This window comes from Martes martes (assembly GCF_963455335.1).
Source record: "Martes martes genome assembly, chromosome: 16".
NCBI classification, from domain to species: domain Eukaryota; kingdom Metazoa; phylum Chordata; class Mammalia; order Carnivora; family Mustelidae; genus Martes; species Martes martes.
The window spans coordinates 51,027,589-51,053,136 of NC_137904.1; the positions used below are offsets into that span (position 1 = coordinate 51,027,589).

Below are 25,548 nucleotides of genomic sequence, written 5' to 3' on the forward strand. Positions count from 1 at the left end.
ATGATGTTTCAAGTGTGGTATTGGCACACGGCTGAACAAGTAGAACAATGGAATAGGACAGAAATTCTAGCTATAAATCTGAACACACAGGGGAATTCAGTATATGAAAAATATGGCATTTTAAACCAGAGGGGAGGGGCGCCTAGGTGGCTCAGTAGGTTAAAGCCTTTGCCTTTGGCTCAGGTCATGATCTCAGGGTCCTGGGATCAAGTCCTGCATTGGGCTCTCTGCTCAGCAGGGAGCCTTCTTCCCCCCACTCTCTGCCTGCCTCTCTGCCTACTTGTGATCTCTGTCTGTCAAATAAATTAAAAAAAAAAAAAACAGTGGGGAAAAGATGAATCATTCAATATATTGTAAAAACTTGAGAATCACATTTTAAAAAGCTGGACCCCCTACTTTATTCTCTACAATGAAATAAAGTCAGATAGGTCAAATGTTAAAATACCTCAAAATAAAGCCATAGAAGTGCTAGAAGAAAAGAGGAGGAATTTAAAAATAATCTTTAAAAATAAAAAATAGGGATGCCTGGGTGGCTCAGTTGGTTAAGCAGCTGCCTTTGGCTCGGGACGTGATCCCAGCGTCCTGGGATCGAGTCCCACATCGGGCTCCTTGCTCGGCGGGGAGCCTGCTTCTTCCTCTGACTCTGCCTGCCACTCTGTCTCTCTGTGCTCACTCGCGCTCTCTCTCTCTCTCTGACAAATAAATAAATAAAATCTTTAAAAAAAATAAAATAAAAATAAAAAATAAACTTAAAAAAAAGATGGGAAGGCTTTTCTAGGTATGACTCACAGTTCAAAGACATCAAGGACTGTTAAATTTAATTAGATGACTCATTTTAAAATTACATTTAAAAATCATAAGTTAAGCCAAAAGAATTAGTAGGGGAATTTTTTTTTAAGATTTTATTTATTTATTGGACAGACAGAGATCACAGGTAGGCAGAGAGGCAGGCAGAGAGAGAGGAGGAAGCAGGCTCCCCGCTGAGCGGAGAGCCCGACGCGGGGCTTGATCCCAGGACCCTGGGATCATGACCGGAGCCGAAGGCAGAGGCTTTAACCCACTGAGCCACCCAGGCACCCCAGTAGGGGAAATATTTTTAACCCACATCTCAGATAAAGTTTGAAGTTCCATAATATATAACAAGCTCTTACAAATTATTGAAAAAACAAACAAACAAAAAACCCAGCCGCCAATACTTCAATAGAAAACTGGGGAAAAGTGGTACCTGCAGGGTAACATGAGGCAGCACAAAGCCTTGCAGCGAGGACCAGCTGCCCCTTCTGCTCCCAGGGCTGGATTACAACCAAAGGAGACTGCCTTCTCTCAGTGATGCTTCTCAGGAAGGATGTAAAGGAGACCTAACCAGAGGAATGATCAACAGTTCTGTGATGCCTGAAGCTCACTGTTTACTCCTTTCTCCTTTCCACCCTTGAGGCACATGGACTATGTCCTCAACCCTTCCCTGATACACCACACCAGAGGTTGTAACTGATTTACAGGTTAGAAAAATTAAACACCTAAGGACTACAATGATCTCCAAGCATGCCTCTGTGGCCCCTCAAACATCCTGTGGGGAAGGATGCAGATGGAGAAGGGCCAGAGTAAGATGCTCAAAGACCAGACCCAGTGTAGGGGCTCCTCTTGCTGGGTCTAAGAAGGGTACTGTGACCTATCTTGTCCTGGCTGCCGTCACCTGTCAGAGCTCCTTAACAGGCCTCCCTGCTTGCCTTCTGTTCCTCTGCATCCCATTCCCATGGTAATCTTTTCAAAATAACATATGTCCCTTCTTTACTTAAAGCATCTCCTTCTGCCACAGTGGCTTCCAGAAGACTTGCTATGCCCACCATGGCTCTAAGTGATGTGGGTCCTGACCACCTCTCTGACCTCATCTTCTACTCATCTCCCCTTTGCTCACCTACTCCCGCCCCCTTCCCTCGGCCTTTCTGCTCCTTGGTCACTCCTTACTTTTTTCCTCCTAAGGGCCTTGGCACTTCCTTGTTCCTCTGTCCAGGATGCTCTGCCCCAGATCTTAACACATCTGGCTCCTTTGTATCTTTCAGATTCAATGTGAAGTTCACATGCTCTGAGCTTCCTGACCACCTGGGCAAAGCACACGATCTCAGCCATGATCTAGCACATCAACCTGTCTGGTACCTACAACACTATCACTATCTGAAATTACCTGAAATTGTCCATGTGCCTACCTGCGTAGTGTCTGTTCCCACCTACCTACCCCTAGAAAGGCCTATCTTATTCACCACTACATCCCGAATACCTACAGTCCCTGGGACTTGGGTGCTCAAAAAGGCCTTTTGGAATGAACAAAATGAACAAATATATAACACTTATAATAACAGGCCAGGAGCAACTACCTGAAAGAAATTTCTCCCATGCTTCCTTACAGGAACATGTGGTATATAACATAGCCAACAAGTGCCTTCAAGAACTCTCTTGTGGTGGGGTGCCTGGGTAGCTCAGTCGGTAAAGCCTCTGACTCTTGGAGAGAAGAAAACTATCTTATATTTCTACATTTTGCTCATTAATGATCATTAATTATCTGGACAAGAGACAGAGGAGGAGGTGCCACCACAAATTCCCAAGAACAAAAGGCACAAGTCTGTTCTTTCTACTGTGTCTGAGGTACAATCCCTAAGACCCCCTATCAAAGAGTGGAAGGGACTCGATTTGTTTCCGGACCTTTTCCAGAGCTTTTCTGCCCAGCTGCCGCTGACCAACGATGACAAGGCAAGCCAAGACCAAGGCCACACCCACGACTGGTCCCTTCAAATTTGCAGAATTAAGTGTTGTTCCGTCAGAGCTGAGAGGCAGCTTTTGAATTCATCCCTCTTAGATGAGCTGCCTGTGATTTTCTCCACATACCCGGCCCACTCAGGGGTGGTTTTAGCCTGGGAACCAGAGCATGGCGCACATTCTCCTGCCACCACAAACTCTCCCACAGGCCAGCACGGCCAGTCTGAGGCGCACACTGACAGCTTCTCCCCGCACACAGGAGCCTCGGCTTGGCAGAGCGTGTAGGTCAAAGCGCAGAGCAGCCACCAGAGGTGGCAGCCCTCGGGGCAGCCGCGCCTCCCTCCGCCCGCAGGCACAGAGCGCTCAGGGTCGCGCGGTCCGGACAGGGGGACTTGCGAGGCTGGCCTCGAGCTTCGCTTCCACTGCAGCCTCCAGGAGGTTCCAGGTTAGCGCAAAATGCTGAGCCTGCCCATGAGGGCAAAGGCGTGACTGGGACATCCCCATGGCCACGGCAAGAAAAGCCAACACGCATTTGTTGGACTGGGCTGGGAGCTCCCTTCTTCAGACCACGCGGCCCTCCAAAGGCCGCGGGGCACACGGCTTGGCGCCCCGGCACTTCCGGGTTGTCCTGGCCGCCGCCATCTTGCCCGGCGGAGGATGCCCTCAACTTTTAAAAAAACATTTTATTTTAGAGAGAGTGAGCAAGCGAGCGAGCGAGAGCCTGTGAGCAGGGGAGCGGGGTAAAGAGCAGAGGGAGAGGGACAAGCAGACTCCCCGCTGAGCGCACAGCCTGACACGGGGCTCCATCTCAGGACCCTGAGATCATGACCGAGTTGAAATCGAGTCCGATTCTTAACCGAGTCACCCAGGCACCCCTCAAATTTAAACTTTTCAGTAAGCATATGGTGGTCATATTGGTAGGGCAATTCTGAGACTGCCATAAATAAAGTGACATCAAGCAAATGAACAGTTGTGGGGCGTGGCTTTCTAATTTTATTATTACCCCCAATATATTGTTTTAATATTTTAATTTATTTGAGAGAGTGAGATAATGAGAGAGAGCACAAGCAGGGGACAGGGGGAGGGAGATGCAGGCTCCTCACTGAGCAGGGAGCCTGATGTGAGGCTCAATCCCATGACCCCGGGATCATGACCTAGCTGAAGGCAGAAGCTTAACTGACTGAGCCACCCAGATGCCCCAGCCTCCTCAGTATTCTTGAGAACTGGGATTTTGGAATATGATAAAAGAATTTCAGTAAAAACTCTGCAGTACTAAAAGGCATGAGGGGACATTTTTGGGGTGATGGAAATGTTCTATATTGTCACTGTGGTGGTGGTTACACATTTATCAAAACTCGTAATTTGTACTTGTATGTAATTGTACTTAAATAAGTTTATTAACTATATCTCAAAGCTGATTCTCACACACACACTGCAGTGCTGAATTTAAATATAAAGTACTGGTGTGAATTCATGACTTTTTTTTTTAAGATTATTATTTATTTATTTGACAGACAGAGATCACAAGTAGGCAGAGAGGCAGGCAGAGAGAGAGGAGGAAGCAGGCTCCCAGCTGAGCAGAGAGCCCGATGCGGGGCTTGATCCCAGGAGCCCGGGATCACTACCGGAGCAGAAGGTAGAGGCCCCAACCCACTGAGCCACCCAGGTGCCTCCATGACTTTTTTACTTCAGGGGAAAACACACACACACACACACACACACACACACACACACACACACACACACATTTCCTAGTACTAAACACTGAAAAGGCCTAGAAACAAAGAATACCTTCTAACAATGAGCATCCCCAATAGCCAATTCAGCCTCCAAATACTATTTTCCATTAAAAGGAATCAGGGCTTTTTACAGAAATTCTGAAATTTGCAAACTCTGTTTCAGACATTAGATACAAAGGAACCTATTAAATACTCCTGAAGTGGGGCGCCTAGGTGGCTCAGTGGGTTAAAGCCTCTGCCTTCAGCTTGAGTCATGATCTCAAGGGTCCTGGGATTGGGCTCTGCTCAGCGGGGAGCCCGCTTCCCCCTCTCTCTCTCTCTCTGCCCGCCTCTCTGCCTACTTGTGATCTCTCTCTCTCAAATGAATAAATAAAATCTAAAAAAAAAAAAAAAAAAAAAGCTCCTGAAGTTGTGTCAAAAGGACTCCAGGCCAAATTGAAGAGGCTCCCACCAGACAAAGATAGGAGAATTTGAACATCAAAGAGAACTTTAAAGGGGACAAATCCACATTTACCCTACCTCTCTCATACTTCTAAGCAAGCAATAGAGGTTTCTCTTTACTGAAATATTCTAGCTAACGAAAGAAGAAGAGAATCAGAATATTGCCATTTTGTTACCTCTAAAGAACTGACTGACCTGGGCACGGTCACGGGCTGCTGGCATCCCCAAAAGAGAAACCACCAGACATGACTGCCTCCTGATGGGAGAGCACAACCTAGGAAAAATCTTGTCCCCCACAATTAAACTTGAAACTGATTAAGCCTTTGGATTCTACTTCCAAATCCATAGGTAATTATATATAGAGAGGAACAGGTTAAACTATCACGGCGGGGTGGGGGGAGCAAAAAGCAAAATCCAAACAGTGACAAACCCTGTAATAAGGAACCAAATTTCTTAAAGAGAGAGAGAGACTAAAAGACCTAACGATTAACTTCAATCAATTTTATGAAATTATGAGACAATGGAAAACCAAGTAGATATCTGATATTAAAGAACTGGTTTTTAAAAACTTTTTATTATGAAAATTCTCAAACATGCACAAAAATAAAAAGACAATACAATGAACCCTCATGTACCCATCACTCAGCTTCAACAACTTAGAGATACTATTGTTTTTTATCTATATTCCACCACTTTTTTAAAACTGGAGAATCTTAAGGTAAATCTCAGATATATAATTTCACTCAAAAATATTTACATATGGGGATTGGGTGGCTCAGTCGGTTAAGTGGCTGCCATCGGCTTGGGTCATGATCCCAGCGTCCTGGGATCAAGTCCCAAATCGGGCTCCTTGCTCCATGGGGAGCCTGCTTCTCCCTCTGCCTCTGCCTGCCACTCTGCCGGCCTGTGTTCTCTCTGTCTCTCTGACAGATAAATACATAAAATCTTTAAAGAAAAAAATATTTACATATGTGTCTCTTTCAGATGAGGACATTAAAAAAAAAAAAAAAGCCAGAATACCATTATCACACATCCAAGGAAATTGTCAATAATTCAATATCATCTAGCGTTAATTGTTTTAGGTGTGATAATGGTTAACAAAAGACACTTAACTAAAATACTTGCAAATGAAATGAGAGCTGCAGTCTGCTTCAGACTGATAAGGGAAGGATGGCTGTTGGGTGGATGAGGCAGGATGTCCATAGGATGATGGTTACTGGTGCTGGGTGACAGCACTTGGTATTAATTACACTATTCTTCGAATGTTTGGAATTTTTGTCAGGTGAGTAATGATAGTATAATTAACACAAACATAAGCAGCACATAAAAGTTCAAAGATTTCTTTTAAATCTACCTGTTAGAACCAGACACAAATACACTGTAATAATGCCATTTAACATTTATTTTATCTTGTTTTTAAAAAAATCAATAAATGTTCTAATTTTTTGAAGTTTAGTTTTGGGTTAATCTTCAATTTTTGACAGTACACATGTGGCAGATTCTAAAAAGACTCCATCTTTCCTGATAAAAAAACCCACTTCAGAAAGGGTTAAGACACTACCAAAGCCCTAAGGCATAAGCTGTGTTTGATCCAAATAAATCATGATATTCTCATTCCCTCAGGCAGTGACTGGCCTAGGGATAACAAGGTGACCCAGTTCTGACCAATGAAATGTGAACACGTCTTCTGATTGGGATGACTGAGAAAGCTTTTAGTTTCCCTGTTAAAAAGGGAAGAGTTTTGGCCAGTTAACTCTTATCTCTTTGATTTTCTTCCTAACTAGAATGTGGACAAGAAGGCTAGAAATATAGCAGCCACCTTGTGACCACAAAGCAGCAAGTATAAAAATAAAAGCCAACATACCAAGATGGTAGAACAGAAAGGTATCAAGAGCCTGGGTCCCTAACTATAGAGGAAACGATTACACCAGCTCTGGACAGTCTATCCCCACCCCTCTAAGACTTCTTGTTATGAGAAAAACAAATGACAATCTGCTTAATCTAATATAGTAGGATTTTTGTTTCTTGTAGCTGAACATATTTCTGATAGAATGGAATCCATTAAGAAATGTAAGTAATAAAAACTGAATTAAAAAAGCACCAAAAATGTTCACTTCGTAAGAGTAAAGAGGCTAAAACAAATCTAACATAAGACAATCAAATAAGGAAAGGAGAATATTTATTACACAAATATTAAAATCTATACATTCTTAGCTGATGATATATACTTGACCAAAAAATCTTTTACTTTGGATATATGCATCATTTCCTTCATTGTGGTGTCTCTACTTCTCAGATGTATTAACCCATTCTCCAAAGTAGCTTCAGTAATCAAAACTGTGAACAGGATACTCATTTCATCATATCTAAGGAAAAAAGTAGTTAAACAAAATACATGAGCACAAATATAAACTATAAATTCACCATATTACCAGTTTTAATTACTTTAGAATCCAGCCACTTTCCAGAGTCACAAAACTCAAAAGTAGGGCTTGAGAGTTGGGCCAAAAACACTTTTTAAAAGTATCTGAACCATATACAAACTAAATTTTTCAGAAAGTTTCTCTAACTTATTGTAATAAATGAAAAGTCACCTCAACACATAATTTGGGGTAAATTGTATTATATATATATTATATATATATTTACATATATTTAGAAGGATATTTAGAAGAGATTTCTGTTACTCATAAAGAAACACATGATCAAAAACTCTGAACACATGGTTTTAGTGACAAGAAAGACAATCTTACTTTGAGTAAAGTTGTTCCAATGAGGACTGCACAGTTTCCATATAACCAGGCCACACAGAAATTCCATTTTCTAGTAATTCATTAAATAACCCTTGACAGACCTGAGGAAAAAATACAAACAATTCAAATATGAATGAAGTAAAAGTAGCCAGAATGACTACCCTGTTTTGGGGAAACCACAAATCACCTTTTTCAGTCCTTAACACAGAGCATACATTCTTTTAGTTATGTGATCATATTGTTTACAATTCATACACTGGATACCTACAAATAGCATACTTCCTTTAAAAATGAAGAAATTAAGTACTGCAAAGCTACTCTATGTAAATCTTCCCTAAGAGAAAATTTTATATAACAGATACAAGCATTTTTGTCATCATCATTACCCTTCAAAACACGAACAAAACAGATTCAATCAGAGAAAAACACTAAGTGCAAAGGGCTGTGCTAACTGTGCGCTCCTCTGAGAGCTGGCAGCTGAGGCCCAGGGTTACACCCCCATGTTGGGAAGAGAAGAGCGAGCCAGTAAAGGAAACAAAGGAGGAGTAGCCAGACAAGTAGGAGCAAAATGAGAAGAGTGGTGTTCCTGAAGCCAGCTAAAGAAAACGTTTCCAGAGAATGGTTGGTTTTAGTGGGAATGCCGGACACAAAACCTGACTGGAAATACAGAATAATGAGTAATATTGCACAATAAACTCTACTGTTTTCTTCACATGCAATGGTGAAGCAAAATGGCGAAAATTTTAAACACCCTTAACAACCTGGAGCTAAAACCCTAGAGCAGGATTTCTCCCCTTCCGCACTGCTGACGCTGGGATGTTTAGCAGCATCGTGGCCTCCCTGAGATGCCTACAGCACTCCCCTCCCCACCTGTGACAACCAAAAATGTCTCCAGACAATACAAAATGGCCCTACAGGAGAGGGTGGCTGCGGTGGGTGGGGGAGGGTATGCCTGAGCTGCAGCACCGTTTCTCAAACTTCAGGGAATATTGGAATCCCCTGGAGGGCTTGTCAAACACAGGTTGCTCTGCTGCATTACCAGAGTTTCTGATCCAGCAGCTCTGGGGTGACGACCAACAATGTGCATTTCTGACGAGTTCCCAGGGAAAGACCAATAGGTGTGAAGGGTCTTGATAATTTTGGGGATAGTTGAGAATATAAATATTAATAAGTCTAAGAAGTTAACAGAGAAAAATCAACATCACTGTGGATTTTAAAAAGTTAGTGAGTGACAGTAAGAACATCTGCTCTTCCAACTGGGAGGCAAAAGAGAAGTAGCTCTGGCCAGAGTAAGGAAATGGGAACCCCTATACCATGAGAATACGAACAGGGGTAGCCAATCTGGAAACAATCTTACTGACAATAGTGAAATTTAGGATACGTGTCCATTTTATCTAGAAATCCCATCTCCATGAATATAACCACCAAAACCCCTTATAGCCCAGAAAGTTCTGTCCTACTACTGAGGGGGGGAAAGTTAAAAACAGAATGAGATATATAACATACTCCCTTTTGGTAAATTAAAAACACCCAAGGAACAAAATACTACTATGTTCTTATACATAAATAAAACCAAAACAAGACCTGCAATTGCAATGACAAAAATTTAGGGAGCAGAGTTCTTTTTTATCCTTCAAGCAAAAAAGCCCACAAAACAGCAACAACTCCCCAAGGACCTTCTACCTACAAGGGTCTTCAGGAGGCTGCCACAACCCTAGGGGGAAAAGTGGAAATTAAACCACCACCTTTCCTTCCCCTGAATGCACTATCCCCACCTTCCCAGACCTCTCCACAGGAGCCTGAGGAAGAAAGTTGGGTGGACCTGGCTAGTGTCCTCACTTAGGTGCTGGGTGGCTCTGAGTCACCCAGGACCCAGGCATGACTGCTGAAGGGGTTTCTGGAAAGAAACTAAACCACCCTCCTAGCTTCCCAAGAGTGTATAATTAGACCAGATAGATTAGAAGAACCAAAATAAGGTACAGATCTAGAACCTGTACTTATACCAATAAGTATCAAAAAAGTGTTAGGTTAAAAATGTAAGTGGGCAAGAAGTAATTCACTAGACAAATCTGTACAAACACTTGGATTACCAAAACTCTGCATACTCATTTGAAAAGGCAACTATGAGTAAGCATGACTTTAACAACAAAATCACTGAGCTGTATATAGCTTCTTTTATATACTATGCTTCATATTATCTTTAATAAACCAGAGTATTTATCCATAGCTATTTAATTAAATTTTTAAAAAAGCAAACGAATCAAAATTTTACAAGGTAAGTTACTAATTTATTTGAAGTAATAGTTTTATTTGTTTATTTAAAAAGATTATTTATTTATTTGACAGAGATCACAAGTAGGCAGAGAGGCAGGCAGAGAGAGAGAGGAGGAAGCAGGCTCCCTGCGGAGCAGAGAGCCTGATGCGGGGCTCGATCCCAGGACCCTGGGATCATGACCTGAGCCAAAGGCAGAGGCTTTAACCCACTGAGCCACCCAGGCACCCCAAAGTAATGGTTTTATTTAAAATCATGATACTAAAACTCATTTGACCCACCTGTCTTAATTCCACCGTTGGGCCTCTTCCCACATCCAAAGCAACCTTAACAGGGGCTAAACAAGGGTGAAGTTTAAGTACCTAAAGTAATTTAAAGAGAGGGGGAAAAATGGATAGCACATCTTGTTTAAATCTAACACAAGCACTATCAAACATGGAGCTTCTAAACTGTAAAAATTGCATGTGAAAACGGAAGCTAGCTGAGGTCATAAATCGTGTAATGATGTGTTCAGCCGGCTATATCCGGCTGCTCATTGGTTTCTCCACTTAGACGTTCTGCAGGAATAAGTTCACTTGATACTCTCTCATTTTCTGACGACTCCATTTTCCCTCAATCCAAACACCCCTTCCTGGTATCACTGCTTTCCCTACCCAGCCCCAGCCAAGGATTCGAACTTTCTCTTGCCAAAACCTACCACTCTTCTTACTCATCCATCCACTCAACAACTGGATGGCTCCTTGGTGCCAGAAACAGTTCTAGGTACTAGATTCATAACTCCTTGGCCCTCATGGTGGGGATGGAGAGATAATAAACAAGTAAATAATATGCTTGAAGGTGGTAAGTGCTTAAAAAAAAGGGGGGGGGGAGATAGGAAGTGCTGGAGGGGCGGGTTGGAGAGTTTTTTGCAATTTTAAATAAGTTGATAAAAGGTCTGAGATTGACAGTTGAGCAAAGACTTGAGAGGTGGTTGTGGATCCTGGAGGAAGAGCATTTCAGACAAAGGGGAGAACAATGACAAAGTTCTGAGCTGGAAGCATGACTGACATTTTCTAGAAACAGCAAAGGGGTCTGTGCTATTGGAGCAGACAGTAAGGTGGGGGCTGGAGGAGGAGGTCAAAAGGGAAGGGTTTTGTAAAACACTTTAGGGGCTTTGCCTTTTCCTCTGAATCAAACAGGAACTCAGTGGAGTGTTCTGAGCAGTGGGGCAAAGTTACATGTACCTTTTAAAAGGGCCACTCAGTGCCAGTGGGAGGGGATGGTGGTGGCATTGATCAGAGCGGAAGGAGGGCAAGTGGTAAAAAATGGTCAGATTCAGGATATATTTTGAAGACAGAGTCAAATGGTTTTTGCTGATGATTTGGATGTGGGGTGTAAGAAAAGAAAGGATCCCTCATTTGCTATATATCCTATAGACCCCAAGCCCTAGAACGATTCTATAATGTGACTTTCTTTATGGGCATATCAGGCTAAATGAACACTGCATGATAAACCACTCAGCTATGCAAAGTGGTACTACAAATTCATGGTTTCCAAACTCAACATGTTGAAACTTTTGATTCTGGGCAGCTCCCTTTCACATTCAAGGGGAATATGAACACTCTAAATTCTCACCACTTAAACCTCTATTCCTCCACATTTTAAGCTAATCATCCTGCTTTCTAATTCCCTAAGGAAACAGAGGATCTGAGGAAAACTTCCTTCAAAGGCTAACCAGCCCTGGTAGCGTATTTATATCTACACCATCATTTCTCTTCTCTGTGCTTTCTCAAATAACTCCTTTTCAGGACCAATCCCTCCACTGATGTTCTTGATCCTGTCTTGACCCTTCATGTCTCCTCCAAAATCTCACTCCATTAGTCATTTATCTTCTTTCCTATGGCTTCAGTCCCTCTTCTCTCTTGATTTTGAGCCCATAAACATGTCCTTGACTCAGGCTCCAAGATAGCTCCTGTGATCTAGTGAATAGCCACTTGGGGTCAGACTAGAAGCAGAGAGGTCAATACCACAGTCTTGGTAGTCTGACATGTTCCTGCTTAACACCCTGATGCAAATAAATGGAAGCCACCGAGTGAAAGACTCAGGGGCTAAGAATCAGAGTTTGCTCTCTACCTGTCTGCCAGGATCAAAGAGAAATGCCTCTGGGATTACCCAATAGGAATATCTTGCTCTATTCTGTGAGATCCTGCTTATTACTCCTGTGGCCAGGTTCTAAAAAATGAAAAATGGTAAAAGAACCTGCACTGAAAGAAATGTATTATTCACAAGTTTGTGTTAAGAAACCAAGCCCACTAATGTATGAGGAAAAAACATATCTTTTTAGTTTCCCAAGTTTATCTCTGAAAATCAAAAGCACCTTTCTATGAAGATTCTTCTTCCTTGTAAAGGAGTTCTCTGTGAGCTGGAAAGAATCGTAGAGGTAAGCCAGCACACCTCGGTCCAGATTTCCAGTAACAGATAAAACATATGGAACCACATTTTTCCGTCCATCTCGGCCCTTCACAGAAAAGTGGAACAAATATATAGACTCTGTTAGCAGAGCTCTCTCTTAAAACTACAGACTCACAGAATCAGAACACAAACTTACAAATTCATTCTACAAAGCCTTCACTCTGGGCCAACCTGTGCTAGGCAATGGACCCACAAAAATGGGTATGACATACTCCCTGCTCTCAGGGAGGTTAGGGTGTAGATCAGTGAGTTTCAACTGGCTATGTATTAGAATTGCCTTGAATTTTAAAATGTAAAGGTTTTATGCTTGGGCCCCATTCCTAGAGATTCTGAACTACCTGGATAGGAGTGGGACTTCAGCATCACTATTTTTCCAAAGGTCCCTAGGTGAGCATTATAATAAAGAGGATAATATTATAAGAAAGTTCAGCAGGGCACTTAGAGAAAAAAATTGGTATTTTTTAGGGATAGGGGTTTGGAGTATAATCTCTGGAAATATAAAGTTTTTATAATAAGCAAACCTCTTTTAAAAACCAGGTTTGGGGTATTTACTTTAAGGCTATAATTAAGAATATAAAATATACCATAATGCACAATATAAATCAGGAATTGACAAAAACACTTATTACTGTCTTTCTTTCAAACTGATAAAGAATCACCTCAAATTTTTTTCAATGTCAATCCAAAAAATTTAAAAGGTTTTGCATATAAATAGTTCTGCCTTCATTCTTTTTTTACTGTTATCAGTCATCTGAACGTTCATGTAATTCTCTAATACTTAAAAAAAAATTGTCAATCCTCAACTTCTATTTATCCACGATCAAGCACAGTCTTCATTAACACATATGTATTGTTTTATTATTATTATTATTGTTATTAAAGATTTTATTTATTTGACAGAGGGAGACAGCAAGAGAGGGAAGAGGAAGAAGCAGGCTTCCCTCTGAGCATGAAACCGGACACGGGACTTGATCCCAGGACCCTGAGATCATGACCTGAGCCGAAGGCAGACGCTTAATGACTGAGCCACCCAGATGCCCCTGTGTTGGCATTTTAAACCCATTTTAATGGCATATGGTACTGTAAAGATTAATGTGAATTTGTCCTCAAAAGGCAGTACTCTTAAAATAAGACAAAATCAGAAAGGGAGACAAACCACGAGAGACTCTTAAACTATTGGAAACAAACTGAGGGTTGCTGGAGGGGAGGTGGGGGGGGGTGGGGTAACTGGGTGATGGGCATTAAGGAGGGCAGTGGGTGTTACATGCAACTGATGAATCACTAAATTCTACTTCTGAAACTAATAATAACTTTATGTTAGTTCATTTAAAATTTTTAAAAAGGGCCGTACACTTCCTGAAGTCTGGGATTCTATTCTAACTAACTTTACTAGTTGATGACTTTTTTTTTTTTTTTTAAGATTTTATTTATTTATTTGACACAGAGAGAGGTCACAAGTAGGCAGAGCAGCAGGAAGAGACAGAGGGGGAAGCAGGCTCCCCGCTGAGCAGAGAGCAGAGAGCCCCACACGGGGCCAATCCCAGGACCCTGAGATCATGACCTGAGTCGAAGGCAGAGGCTTAACCCACTGAGCCACCCAGGCGCCCCAGTTGATGTCTTTTACATAGTTACAGAACTGATACTTAACTCTGAGGCACTGCAAGCTTCTGCCATTTGAATTAAAAAAATACTAAATCATATTTAAATATTAAGACTTTAATATTGTTTTTAATTTTATTTTTAAGTAGTTTCTACGCCCAATGAGCGGCTTTGAACTCACAACCCAGAGATCAATCAAGTTGCACCCAGAGATCACAGACTGAACCAGCATGGTGCCGCTACTGTTTTCTAATTCTCTGAAAATTTCATATCCAAGGATGCAGAGATGTTCAATGGCAACTCTTCATAGCTAGAGTATCTGATTTCTTCTAACACTCAGAATGAATTTCTATCTATCCTAACTCTGTTCTTCAGACTTTACTGATCTGCTTTACCCCTGTCTAAAAACCCCTCCATGAATATATTTAAATATTAACTGTAAAGTTTACTAAAAACAAATACAAAATAGCCTAAGAAGCCTTTCAAAGAGCATACTAAATGGCAGGAATTGTATTCATTATTTTATAACATGGTCAAATAATGACGAACACTTTTAAGAACTATGGAAATGGAAGAGCAACAATTTAATGGTGAGTAGAACCCTGCAAACTAAAGCTTTTCATAGAAACAGAAAATTACCATAATAATGAACAAAAGAAGAGACTAAGAGCCATGAAAAAGAGATGGTCTTTAAATTACTACTCATAAGACTGGGGTGCCAGGCTGGCTCAGTCAGAAGACCATGCAACTATTGATCTCAGCATCGTTGAGTTCAAACCCCATGTTTGTAGATTACTAAAAAAAATAAATGAACTGTAAAGAAAATCAAATCCCTAGTCACAAGATTGATCAGTTTTTAACTATGAGAACGATGATAACTATAATGACTATGATAACCAATTTACGTTTCATATGAGAGCTGAATATCACAAAATAAAATGTGATGGTACTGGGGTTATGGGAAAATATTCATAAATAACCTTTTAAATTTTTTATTAGTTATCTTTTTTCTTTTTAATTTTTTTTTTACAGATTTATTTATTTGAGAGAGAATGAGTAAGAGAGAGCATGAGAGAGGAGAAGGTCAGAGGGAGCAGCAGACTCCCCAAGGAGCTGGGAGCCCGATGCGGGACTCGGTCCTAGAAGTCTGGGATCACGACCTTAGCCGAAGGCAGTTGCTCAACCAACTGAGCCACCCAGGCACCCAATTTTTTATTAGTTATCTTATTTGTATTTAAAATTAATCCACTTTCTCTAATGAGAACTACTCTGTTTATTTTCAAGTTCCAAGTACTTTTTTCACTATTAGTCACCAAATAGCACATAAATCTCCACCTGTGACCACTCAGAAAATCTTAACATTCAAATCTGGACCCGCTCAAGAACCAGTCAGCACAGAAGAGGGCTCAGCCACAATTCTATCCATCTACATGGCTTCTAAAACTTTGCATCCACAGGGCACCCTGAAAAATATTACAGCTATTTACAAAGTGCCCTGTGGGATGCAAAGACAAAATTCCTTCTCTAAAAAAATTATATCACCTGTTTAAATTTTTGAAAGCTCTGTTTATTTTAGGAAGTATGTGAAGCACCTTTTCCCTTTGGCCAGACCTGAGTCGGGCCAGCCGGCTAGTGCATCCAACTGGGGTTGATCCAGGGCCAAACTTCTGGGTGTGACTAGTAAAGAAGAGGACACTAAGTAAGGTTGAAGGCTGGGCTTTCTAACTTTCCTCCTTCTCTATGTTCTGGGTCAGAGCATCTATTGAGGGGACTACTAAAGGGAGGGGGAAGCAGCATGTCCGCAGTCAAGTTCCTTAACATCTTTCTTTCTTTTTCCTTCCCCTGGTTCAAACACTCATCTAGAGTGTCTGGTGCGGGAGATCTGGTATCAGGGCTGATCTTTGCATAAGAATGGTAGGGAGTTTGGTTACATACAAGAAATGAAAAAATCAACATAATGAAGATACTGGGAGCCAGGTTTCAGTCAGAGAACAGAATTACAAATTTGGAAAGAGGTAAAGCTAGAATAAATCCTGTGGCATTAGACTAGAACTTGAAGAACTGGTGGGAACTCCTAGTTTTTAATAATAGGTAAATATAGACACAGAGTTAAGTGTGTAAATATATACATATAAGTAATTGCCTCCAAATATTTCCTAGCTGTGTCCACAGAAAGGGCCCAGGAGCAATGATATCCAGTTGCAAAGAGTACACCTAGAAGCAAAATCTCAGATTTTAAATACATTTTCCTCTAATAAGAATTAAGGTTCCTTGGAGAAATGGCTGACTGCACAGCCAGACCAAGAAACAAGATGATCTCGGAATAATGAGTTGCTGCAAAAAATAGGAAGTGCTCAGAGAATGATCGGGATATGTCAAAAGGACATTGGCCAAGTTTAGGACAATTTTAGCATCAAAACAAAAAAATGCTAGTTACAGATTCCAACTCATGGAGAAAAATAGGAATCTGTAAGCCCATAAAAAGAAAGAGAGCGAAAAGCCCACCCCCACAGTATACTGTTGATAAATAAATCTAAAAGAAATAATGAAGTAATAATAAAATTAATAATAATAGGGAATCTGGGTGGCTCAGTTGGTTAAGTGACTGCCTCTGACTCAGGTTATGATCCTGGAGTTCTGGGATCGAGTCCCACATCGGGATCCCTGCTTAGTGGGGAGTCTGCTTCCCCCTCTGACCCTCTCCCCTCTCATGCTCTCTCTGTCTCAAATAAATAAATCAAATCTTTAAAGAAAAAAAATTAATAATAAAAAAAATGATACCATTTGGCAACCCTCATAGTAATCACTGATCTGCCCAAGAATCACCAATGTATGCTGCACCTGGTAAGTTAAAATGTGGTCAGAAACAAGTAATTTACATAGTCTTAAAATGTCTGCCACAAAAGACTTACCAATTACTTACTAATTAATAAGTACAAAAATCTGTCAACTTTACATTGGAGAAACCTGGTAGCACTATCTTAACCAAGAGATAAAAGTGAACATCACCAGTAACAAATATGGTATCATGTGCCTCCTGATATGATGCCTGAGAGAAGGGCAACACCATTTTTATGGTATTCCTAGCAAAAATACATAAACCATAAGAATACATGAAAGAAACTCAAACTGAGGGACATTCCACAAATTATGTGCAAAGGCCTACATTCTTCAAAAATGTCAAAGTCATAGGCTGCCTGGCTGGCTCAGCCCGTAGAGCAGATGACTCTTGATCTCCACGTTGAGAGTTCAAGCCTCACATTCGGTGTAGAGATTACTTAAAAATAAAATCTTTAAAAAAGAAAGTCAAGGTCATGAAAGACAAGATAAAATGAACTATTCATTTGAAGGAGACTAGAGTTATGACAACTATGTGAAATCCTAAACTGGATACTGGACCTCTGAAGGGCATTATTAGGATAATCGGTTACATCTGAAGGATTACATGGATTGGATGGTAATAATGGATGACTGGCACATTCTTGATTTCGATGGCTGTGTTGTGGCTACAAAGGTTGATTGTCCTTGCACTTCAGAAATACATACTACAGTATTAAGAGGTCATGGGGCCCCGTGTCTGCAACCTGTTCTCAAATGGCTTCAGAAATGATCAGTTAGGGGCGCCTGAGTGGCTCAGTGGGTTAAAGCCTCTGCCTTCGGCTCAGGTCATGATCCCAGGGTCCTGGGATCGAGCCCCACGTCGGGCTCTCTGCTCAGCGGGGAGCCTGCTTCCTCCTCTCTCTCTCTCTGCCTGCCTCTCTGCCTACTTGTGATCTCTGTCTGTCAAATAAATAAATAAAATCTTAAAAAAAAAAATGATCAGTTAGAGAATCTGGGTAAAGGATGGATAGGAGCTCAAGGTAAAACATACGTGTAATTGAGACTCATTTCCAGGACACGTGTGTAAAAGTTCACGGTCTCCTAGATTCCACAGGGTCTCTATTGGCTCCTTTCCCCATGGGAAGTTGTAATAAAGTTGGTTTCCTTTTCGTCCCTCTTCGTCCTGACAATCACTGCTGCTGAAGTTAGACGGACTCATAGCAAACTGGAGAAGAAAGTTTGTTTTATTAATTTATGAAACTAAAGATTAAAAAGTAAAGTTGCCTGAGACTTTTATGTGGCACCTGAATGAAACTGGTCAGGTCCCATATAAAAACTATTAAGTTCAGTTAAATATGAGCAAATGTATTGCTAAAAACACAGTTTTTAGCCTGCAAGAACTACAGAGAAAAACTATTGGGAGTGATCTAGCCTTTTTTGGGCCAGTTAATAAGAAGGGAAGGTGACCATAAACTAAGAGAGATAGAGAAGAAAGTGTATACTCACCATTCTTATCCTCTGAAGAGTGTGACTATTTGTAATTATTCTACTTAACTGAGTGGTTGGTTGAGGATTTTAATTGGAAAAAGGCAAGACAATGGTGAGCCACAAATACAATACCTATTTCAACTCTTTCCTCTTCAGCATGTACTAAAACTTGAAAATAGATCACAGAACCATTTTCCAATACAGAGAATTCAGGGACAGAGGCAGGGAGCAAAGGTTGAAGCTTTAAGAGCATGCAAGGGTCAAACTCTACACCTGCCAGGAATGCCAGGGGAGGCAGCTGAACTCTATCTCAAATACAAAGGCTTATCCACAAAAGCTTTTGAATGAGAAAGACATCAACAGATATCTTTACCAAGGTAACTTTTTATATGGAACAAAGAAAATCATTACAAAGAGGCTTTTATTTGTACTTATTGATTTACTAGAGCTGTCTCTTACAAACATAACATAGCTCCACATCAAATAAAATTTCATTTATTTATTACTTATGATTTATTTATTTGACAGAGACAGAGAGAGAGAGAGCAGGAGCAGGGGGAGCAGCAGGCAGAGGGAGAAGGAGAAGCAGGCTCCCTACTGAGCAGGGAGCCTGATGTGGGACTGGATCCCAGGACCGTGGGATCATGACCTGAGCTGAAGGCAGACGCTTAACCGACTGAACCGCCCACGCGCCCCAAAATTTCATTTATCGTACAGAAGTATTATCTCTGACACACTAAGACGTTTCACCTATTAATTATTAAATTAAGGGTACCTTTCTCCACCACAGGAGTCGATGACGTAACCAGAAATCAAGCCACTGGCCTGCGGTTCTTGCCGAAGTAAACCAAACCAGTGAAGCCTCAGTCTTCTCACCGATTCTTTGGATATCAGAAATATCAGACAGTTACTTACTCAAAGATTATATAATTTATCCTAAAATGAAAGTGACTGGTTCTTGATTAAATACAAGGCCAAGTTATCTGCCATTTTTTGGTACCTTTTAACACCATCAGGTGTCTGCTTAGTATCAGAAACAGGATGAAAACACACTCCAATCTGGGCAAGGCCAAAAGGTAGTCTCTTGTTTACCAGATCCAGGCAATTAACATAGTGCTCCAAAGCACCTGTCAGAAGATAAATTTGTCACTATGTAAATCTATTCTATAAACCCAAGTCATAAGGGTTAGTTTATAAACAAATTAATATTATAATAATGTTAACACAGCAGTACAAGTAGTACAGAACTATTCAGGCAGATCTTCATTGATTATGACTTAGTTTCCCCACAACTTTTTAGTTTGATTTTCAAATCTACAAGAAAGTTGATAGTACATAAACACCTGTACTCTTCAGCTAGATTCACCAACTGTCAACGGTCTGCCACATTTTCTCCTTGTTCACCCCAAAACATTTCAGCATGTGTCTCCTCAAATTATTCTCTGTATACCATTATACCATAAAATTAATCATAATACTGTAATTTTATATAACATATGGTCGATATTCTGTTTTCTCTAATTGTCTCCCAAATGTCATTTGTTGTTGTTCTCTTTTTCCCTAATTAAGGCTCCTGCTCTGCATTTTGATTACTTCTCTTTAACTGCTTTTTTTTTTTTTTTTAAGATTTTATTTATTTCACACACAGAGAGACAACCAGAGAGGAAACACAAGCAGGGGGAATGGGACAGGGAGAAAACAGGCTTCCCACTGAGCAGGGAGCCCAATGTGGGGTTCGATCCCAGGACCCCAGGATCATGACCTGAGCAGACACTTAACCACTAAGCCACCCAGGTGTCCCATCTTTAATCTCTTTTATTCTGGAACATTGCCCCTGATTCCTCCTTCCTTTTCTAACTTTTAATGACTCTGACTTGTGATTTCAGTCCAGACCAGTCATACTCAAGATTTGGCTGATTGTTTCACTCACATGGGTAAATCATTTTTAGCAGAAATAAATACTACGTAGTTGATGTGTATGTCTTCTTGGATTCTAACAGGAGAAAAATAATATCAAATTATTGCATATTAGTGAAACTAAATTTGATTACCTGGTTAGGTAGTGAATATCCATTCCCCAACACTATCCTGCTCAACAATCTCCCACCCAACATTTTAGAATCCACTGATGATCCTGCTTGAATCAATTATTATACTGGGGATTACAAAATCACAAAATGGTGATTTTTCTGTCTTTCCTTCTACATTTATTACATAGCTTCTGTAAAAAAATAAACTTTCTCCACCTCCTTCCCCTACCAGCAGCCTCAACTATTTACTTTTTTGATTAACACAATAAATTTTTAATTTTAATGTGTTATGATCCATTACCATTAATACTTAATATTCAGTTTGTCTCAAATTTAGCTGGTGGAAGTCTCCCTCAAGCCAGCATCTGTGTCCTTTCGACGTGACCTCACCAGTCTTCAAATGTTTCCTTGCTTTCTAACACCATAAAATTTCTAACACCATAAAACTCATCTTGTGCTTTCCCTACCCCAGACCTGGGATAAGCCATTTCTCAAAGCACTGGTTCATTTTAGAAATAAAAATGTGAGTACTAGGTATGTTCACTGCTATTGTCATTACTTATAGGACCTTTCAATGAAGAAAGTTAAGAATGTTTTTTAAAATTATGAGGTCATACTGATATTGCTGATTCAAATTTAACATTGCAAAGTTTATCCTTATCTTCCTTCATATTTGTATCTCTTTTTTCTCACAGTGAAAATTAATTCATTTTCATTAACATTAATTTCATTAATTAATATTAATCCATCTATTTGCCTTATTTTACAACATGTCTGAAACAGCTTCAGAATTATAATTCCAACATTTCTATTTGGAATAAATCTAAGTTCAAGATTCCATTGTAGTTCTTTATGCAGTTAGATTATGCCCCACTAAATGACAGCATTGTGTTTAAGTTACTTGAGATTTCTGCTTCTGGTAATAAATAGTAGATTAGCAAGATAGAAAAAGGTGGTCAAGAAACTTAAAAAAAAAAATCTGCTTCAAGCCCATCTATCAAGGCAGTAAGGACTTGAGGGTCCAAAATATGGAGAGAAGGGAGGAGCAGAGAGGTGAGCCCAACACTTAGTGCTGCTTTTCTAAAACTCAATTAGCGGAGCTGAGAAGTTTCGTGACATCTTAAGGGACTGGGAAGACCAAAAATTATAGTTCCTGACTCCTCAAGGAGGGACCCTGGTAAACACCCCAGCCTTTCACTAGGGACACTCAAAGGGCTACAATTTAGCAGTAGAGATGAAAACCCTGAAGACCAGTTTCCAATAAACTTAATCCCAACGCTCCCACTCTATGAGGCGTCTGGTGGCTCAGTCGGCTGGATGAGTGTCTGCCTTTGGCTCAGGTCATGATCTCAGTGTCCTGGGATTGAGCCTCACATGGGGTTCCCTGCTCAGTGGGAAGTCTGCTTCTCCCTCTCCCTCTGCTCCTCCCCACCACTTGTGCTCTCTCTCTCTCAAATAAATAAAATCTTTTTTTTTTTAAATAACATTTTTTCTTTCTTTCTTTTTTTTTTTTAAGATTTTATCTATTTGTTGGACAGAAATCACAAGTAGGCAGAGAGGCAAGCAGAGACAGAGGAGGAAGCAGGCTCCCTGCTGAGCAGAGCGCCCGATGCGGGGCTCGATCCCAGCGCCCTGGGATCATGACCTGAGCCGAAGGCAGAGGCTTTAACCCACTGAGCCACCCAGGCGCCCCTCAAATAAATAAAATCTTAAAAAAAAGATAGTTCCCACTCTCGCTGCCTGCCAAGAGCAAAAAGTAAATCCTCCCAGGAAGAATAAAACACCACCCAGAAGCTCAATTTATCTCTACAATTTATATACAAATTACACAGAAGAGCAGGAGAAAAGTCCAAATAACCAAAGGCCCAGAGAAAAACTAACAGAAGTATCTGAGTTATTGGATGCAGATTCTTTAAAATGTGACTGTGTTCAAGAAAGTTGATGGCAAGATGGGGGAAAAGTCTAACATATGTAATTTGTCACAGGACAGAGGAAAATGGGACAATAACAGTATCTGGAAATATAATGGCTGAGAATTTTTTAAAAAACTATTCATAAGTAGAGCTTATGAGTTCAGTAGTTCAGACATGAAATAAAGAGAGCAGGGGCGCCTGGGTGGCTCAGTGGGTTAAAGCCTCTGCCTTCGGCTCAGGTCATGATCCCAGGGTCCTGGGATCGAGCCCCACGTCGGGCTCTCTGCTCAGTGGGGAGCCTGCTTCCTCCTCTCTCTCTCTGCCTGCCTCTCTGCCTACTTGTGATCGCTGTCTGTCAAATAAATAAATAAAATCTTAAAAAAAAAAAAGAAATAAAGAGAGCAAGGACCTTGGGAATAGAAAGTAGTAGCAAACTGGGTAATTCTAAGCTAAAAACACTACTTAACTCAAGGATTCTCTAATAAGTGGTTTTGCGTTTCCTAAAGGAAAGAAAATGTCTAATATATCAATGGGTATTTTTTTTAAGATTTTATTTATTTATTTGACAGACAGAGATTACAAGTTGGCAGAAAGGCAGGCAGAGAGAGAGGAGGAAGCAGGCTCTCAGCGGAGCAGAGAGCCCGATGCAGGGCTCGATCCCAGGACCCTGGGATCATGACCTAAGCTGAAGGCAGAGGCTTTAACCCCCTGAGCCACTCTGGCGCCCCATCAATGGGTATTTTGATGAATGGACATCTAAGCAAGCTAAGTTTCATTTGCCGCCCCCCCTTTTTAAAAAGGTTATTTTACTTATTTATTTCAAACAGAGAGAGCACGAGGGGCGGGGGTTGTCAGTGGCAGGAGAAGCAGCAGACTCCTCACTGAGTAGGCAGCCCAAGGGTGTTTGATCCCAGAACCCTGAGCTGAAGGCAGGTGTTTGACTGACTGAGCCACCCAGGTGCCCCTAAATTTCATTTTCTAATAGGGAAGAAAAGATTGATTTGTTTTGAACATGGTAAAAAGCAGTGATTTAACTTGCCCCAAATAAAGACATCATGGAATAATTAAAGTAATACAAATCAAAACTGTCACAAATATTCACCAGTTTCCTTTATTAAGGAAATTTTTAAAAAGCTATAAGGTGGGTACTAATTTTCAGAGAACCATGGACATTTGTTAAATTAGTGCCATTTAATTAACACAGTAGGATAGGATTTTGCAAAGATGAGATGCTGTGACGGCAAGTCTGTACTGTAAAGAACTTGAAATTTTTTTTTTCTTCAGAATCTCTGCGATCGTGTTCTATTTGACTTTAAAGGCAAATGATGGGGGTGCCTGGCTGGTTCAGAGGAGCAGGTGACACTTGATCTCAGGGTTGGGAGTTCCAGCGCCAACCTGAGTGCAGAGATTACAAAAATAAACTTTAAAGGCAAATGGTGCCCCATAAATTTGTGTGTATTCAGTCAAGAATCAGTTATAAAGCTTAGTCCTTTTTTTTTTTTTTTTTAAGTTGACTCAAACATCACTTAAAAGGCTCTTCAAACAAGAGTGTAGATAGGTTTTCAGTATGAAAAACTGGGAGGGGGGAATTTTCTTTTTGCTCTAAAGAATGAGCACTTGATTAGCCTATTGTGTGTAAAAATTAAAGAGTAACTGTGGAAGTATTTACCAACATCTTGGTAAAGACGAACAAATGATTCAGATGATTTAATTTACCCCTAATTCTAGGGCTGCTCAATGGAACTGCAGGGTTGCCCCATAAAATTAAGAGCGACACCTGGTCCTTCAAGCCAGATTCTTTAAGGAACAGTAACTATTCCAGAGATCAGCCCCATAAAATTAAGAGCGACACCTGGTCCTTCAAGCCAGATTCTTTAAGGAACAGTAACTATTCCAGAGACCACTTTTCTCCTTGGTAGAAACACTGTCAATATACCCAACTACTTCAAAAAGATGAGAATCAGATAATTTCCTTTTCACGTGAATAAAGGATCAGTTGCAATCCGCGAAATCTAGCAAGTCTGCCATTCCACCCCATCTATTTTGAAGCATGAAATCGTGAAGCATACCGTGAAGAAGGTTCTCCCGTAGTTTCCCAGAAGTTTTTAATAAGTTTTCAAGAAATGCTACTAGCTGTTCTTTACTCAGCTCTTTGTCTTGCAAGATCTCCCGTAGAGTTTCTGCTGAAACTAACCTGAAGGCACTGTCCCCAGGCAGCGTAGGGACAGGCTCGTGATGGAGGGCATCTACCGGGAAGACCTGCTCCCTGAACACCACCACCGAGGACCACCATTCTGCTGCCAGGTTCTTCCGCAACTCAATGCCCAAGGGGCCAAAGCCGGGGTGGCACCCGCTCAGAAGAGAATGTCGGCTAAGCTGCCGCTTGCTGCCACTGAAGAAATGCCTTCTCTGGCAGATCTCCACCAGCTCCTCGGTCCCCTCACTGGACTCGGGGGCTTCGATCGGCTCGCTCCCCCGAGGCAGCTCCGCGTGCGACCTCACGGGCACTCCGAAGGAACTACTCCCTTCCATTAACGGCTCAGGCTGCCCCCCATCCACTCGACCTCTAAACCCAGACAACAGGCACCTGCACACTTTCTGGCAGGCCCTGACTGCTGCGCCAGAACGCATCGCCCGCGGGAGTTAAACAACAGTCACTAACTGGTTGATGCCGGGAAACCGCCACAAACAGGAGCCCGGGAGGCAACTGCGCAGGCGCGACGGAAGTGACGAGGGAGCGGCCGGCCACACCCACGGAAGCGCGTCACCGTGTTCCGGCTGCAGCCGCCGCGGGCCCGGCCCAGTTGTTAAGGCTAAAGGCGACCTCGTACGGTTTTTAGCGTCCATTAAGTTTGGCCCCTCTAATGGTTAGGATTTTAGCACCCGTTGAAGGTCAATCCCTTCTCCTTTTCACTGTCATGCTGCACTGGGAGTGACCTCTGTTTCTCAATTTTTTGCAAATCACATCAAAATACTTAAGCGTTCCCCAAATCACCGTTTAAATACACCTTTTCAAATTTAAGTGTTCGCGAAAACCTATCAGTTCCCACTAAAGTCTTAGCCCTTTGTGGTGGTTTAGAGACCCAGGCCTTAGCTGTACCTCATCATAAACGCTGCCGCCATGTCGCCTACCTACAGGAATGGGGATGGGGCTGTGTGACAGCAAACGGGGATGGGCTTTACAGCGTTCTCAGACAGCAGTGCTTCCACCGCGGCCCCCCCCCCCGAATTTTTATAAAGGAACCCAGATATTTTAAGCAAGCCGGCCAGGTCAATGTGGAGGTTCATTAA

General features: G+C 41.4%; 1 protein-coding gene and 1 pseudogene across 4 annotated transcripts; both read right to left on the minus strand.

Moving 5' to 3' along the window:
* Nucleotides 1-2,649: 2,649 nt before the first annotated feature.
* Nucleotides 2,650-3,393, minus strand: LOC308357205 (protein JTB-like; annotated as a pseudogene). Its single transcript has 2 exons — nt 3,319-3,393; nt 2,650-3,173 (listed from the first exon to the last, which is right to left on the minus strand). The product of its transcript is annotated as a protein JTB-like (transcript).
* A 2,107-nt stretch (nt 3,394-5,500) lies between these two features.
* POLG2 (DNA polymerase gamma 2, accessory subunit) lies at nt 5,501-24,966 on the minus strand. 3 transcript variants are annotated; one of them, XM_080826178.1, is made up of 8 exons: nt 24,327-24,966; nt 19,315-19,441; nt 19,090-19,195; nt 17,878-18,051; nt 12,313-12,453; nt 10,238-10,318; nt 7,685-7,785; nt 5,501-7,297 (listed from the first exon to the last, which is right to left on the minus strand). In XM_080826178.1, the coding sequence occupies exons 1-8, from the start codon at nt 24,886-24,888 to the stop codon at nt 7,132-7,134; spliced, it is 1,458 nt and encodes a 485-aa protein (XP_080682304.1). In that variant the 5' UTR covers nt 24,889-24,966; the 3' UTR covers nt 5,501-7,131. The 3 variants fall into 3 exon arrangements, with proteins under 3 accessions (XP_080682304.1, XP_080682306.1, XP_080682305.1); XM_080826180.1 differs by lacking the exon at nt 17,878-18,051 and having other exon boundaries at nt 24,327-24,962; XM_080826179.1 differs by lacking the exon at nt 10,238-10,318 and having other exon boundaries at nt 24,327-24,962.
* Between the last annotated feature and the right edge of the window lie 582 nt (nt 24,967-25,548).

Bases quoted from the DNA above. Each gene is read 5' to 3' on its own strand.
- POLG2 (XM_080826178.1), bottom strand. From the start codon at position 24,888: ATGCGTTCTGGCGCAGCAGTCAGGGCCTGCCAGAAAGTGTGCAGGTGC. The intron at 12,454-17,877 runs GTATGTTTTACC...TTTTCTGTGAAG, and splicing joins GAAATGAGTCTCAATTACAC to GGCCGAGATGGACGGAAAAA. The intron at 10,319-12,312 runs GTGCTTTTGATT...AAATTACTTTAG, and splicing joins AGAAGAATCTTCATAGAAAG to GTACTTAAACTTCACCCTTG.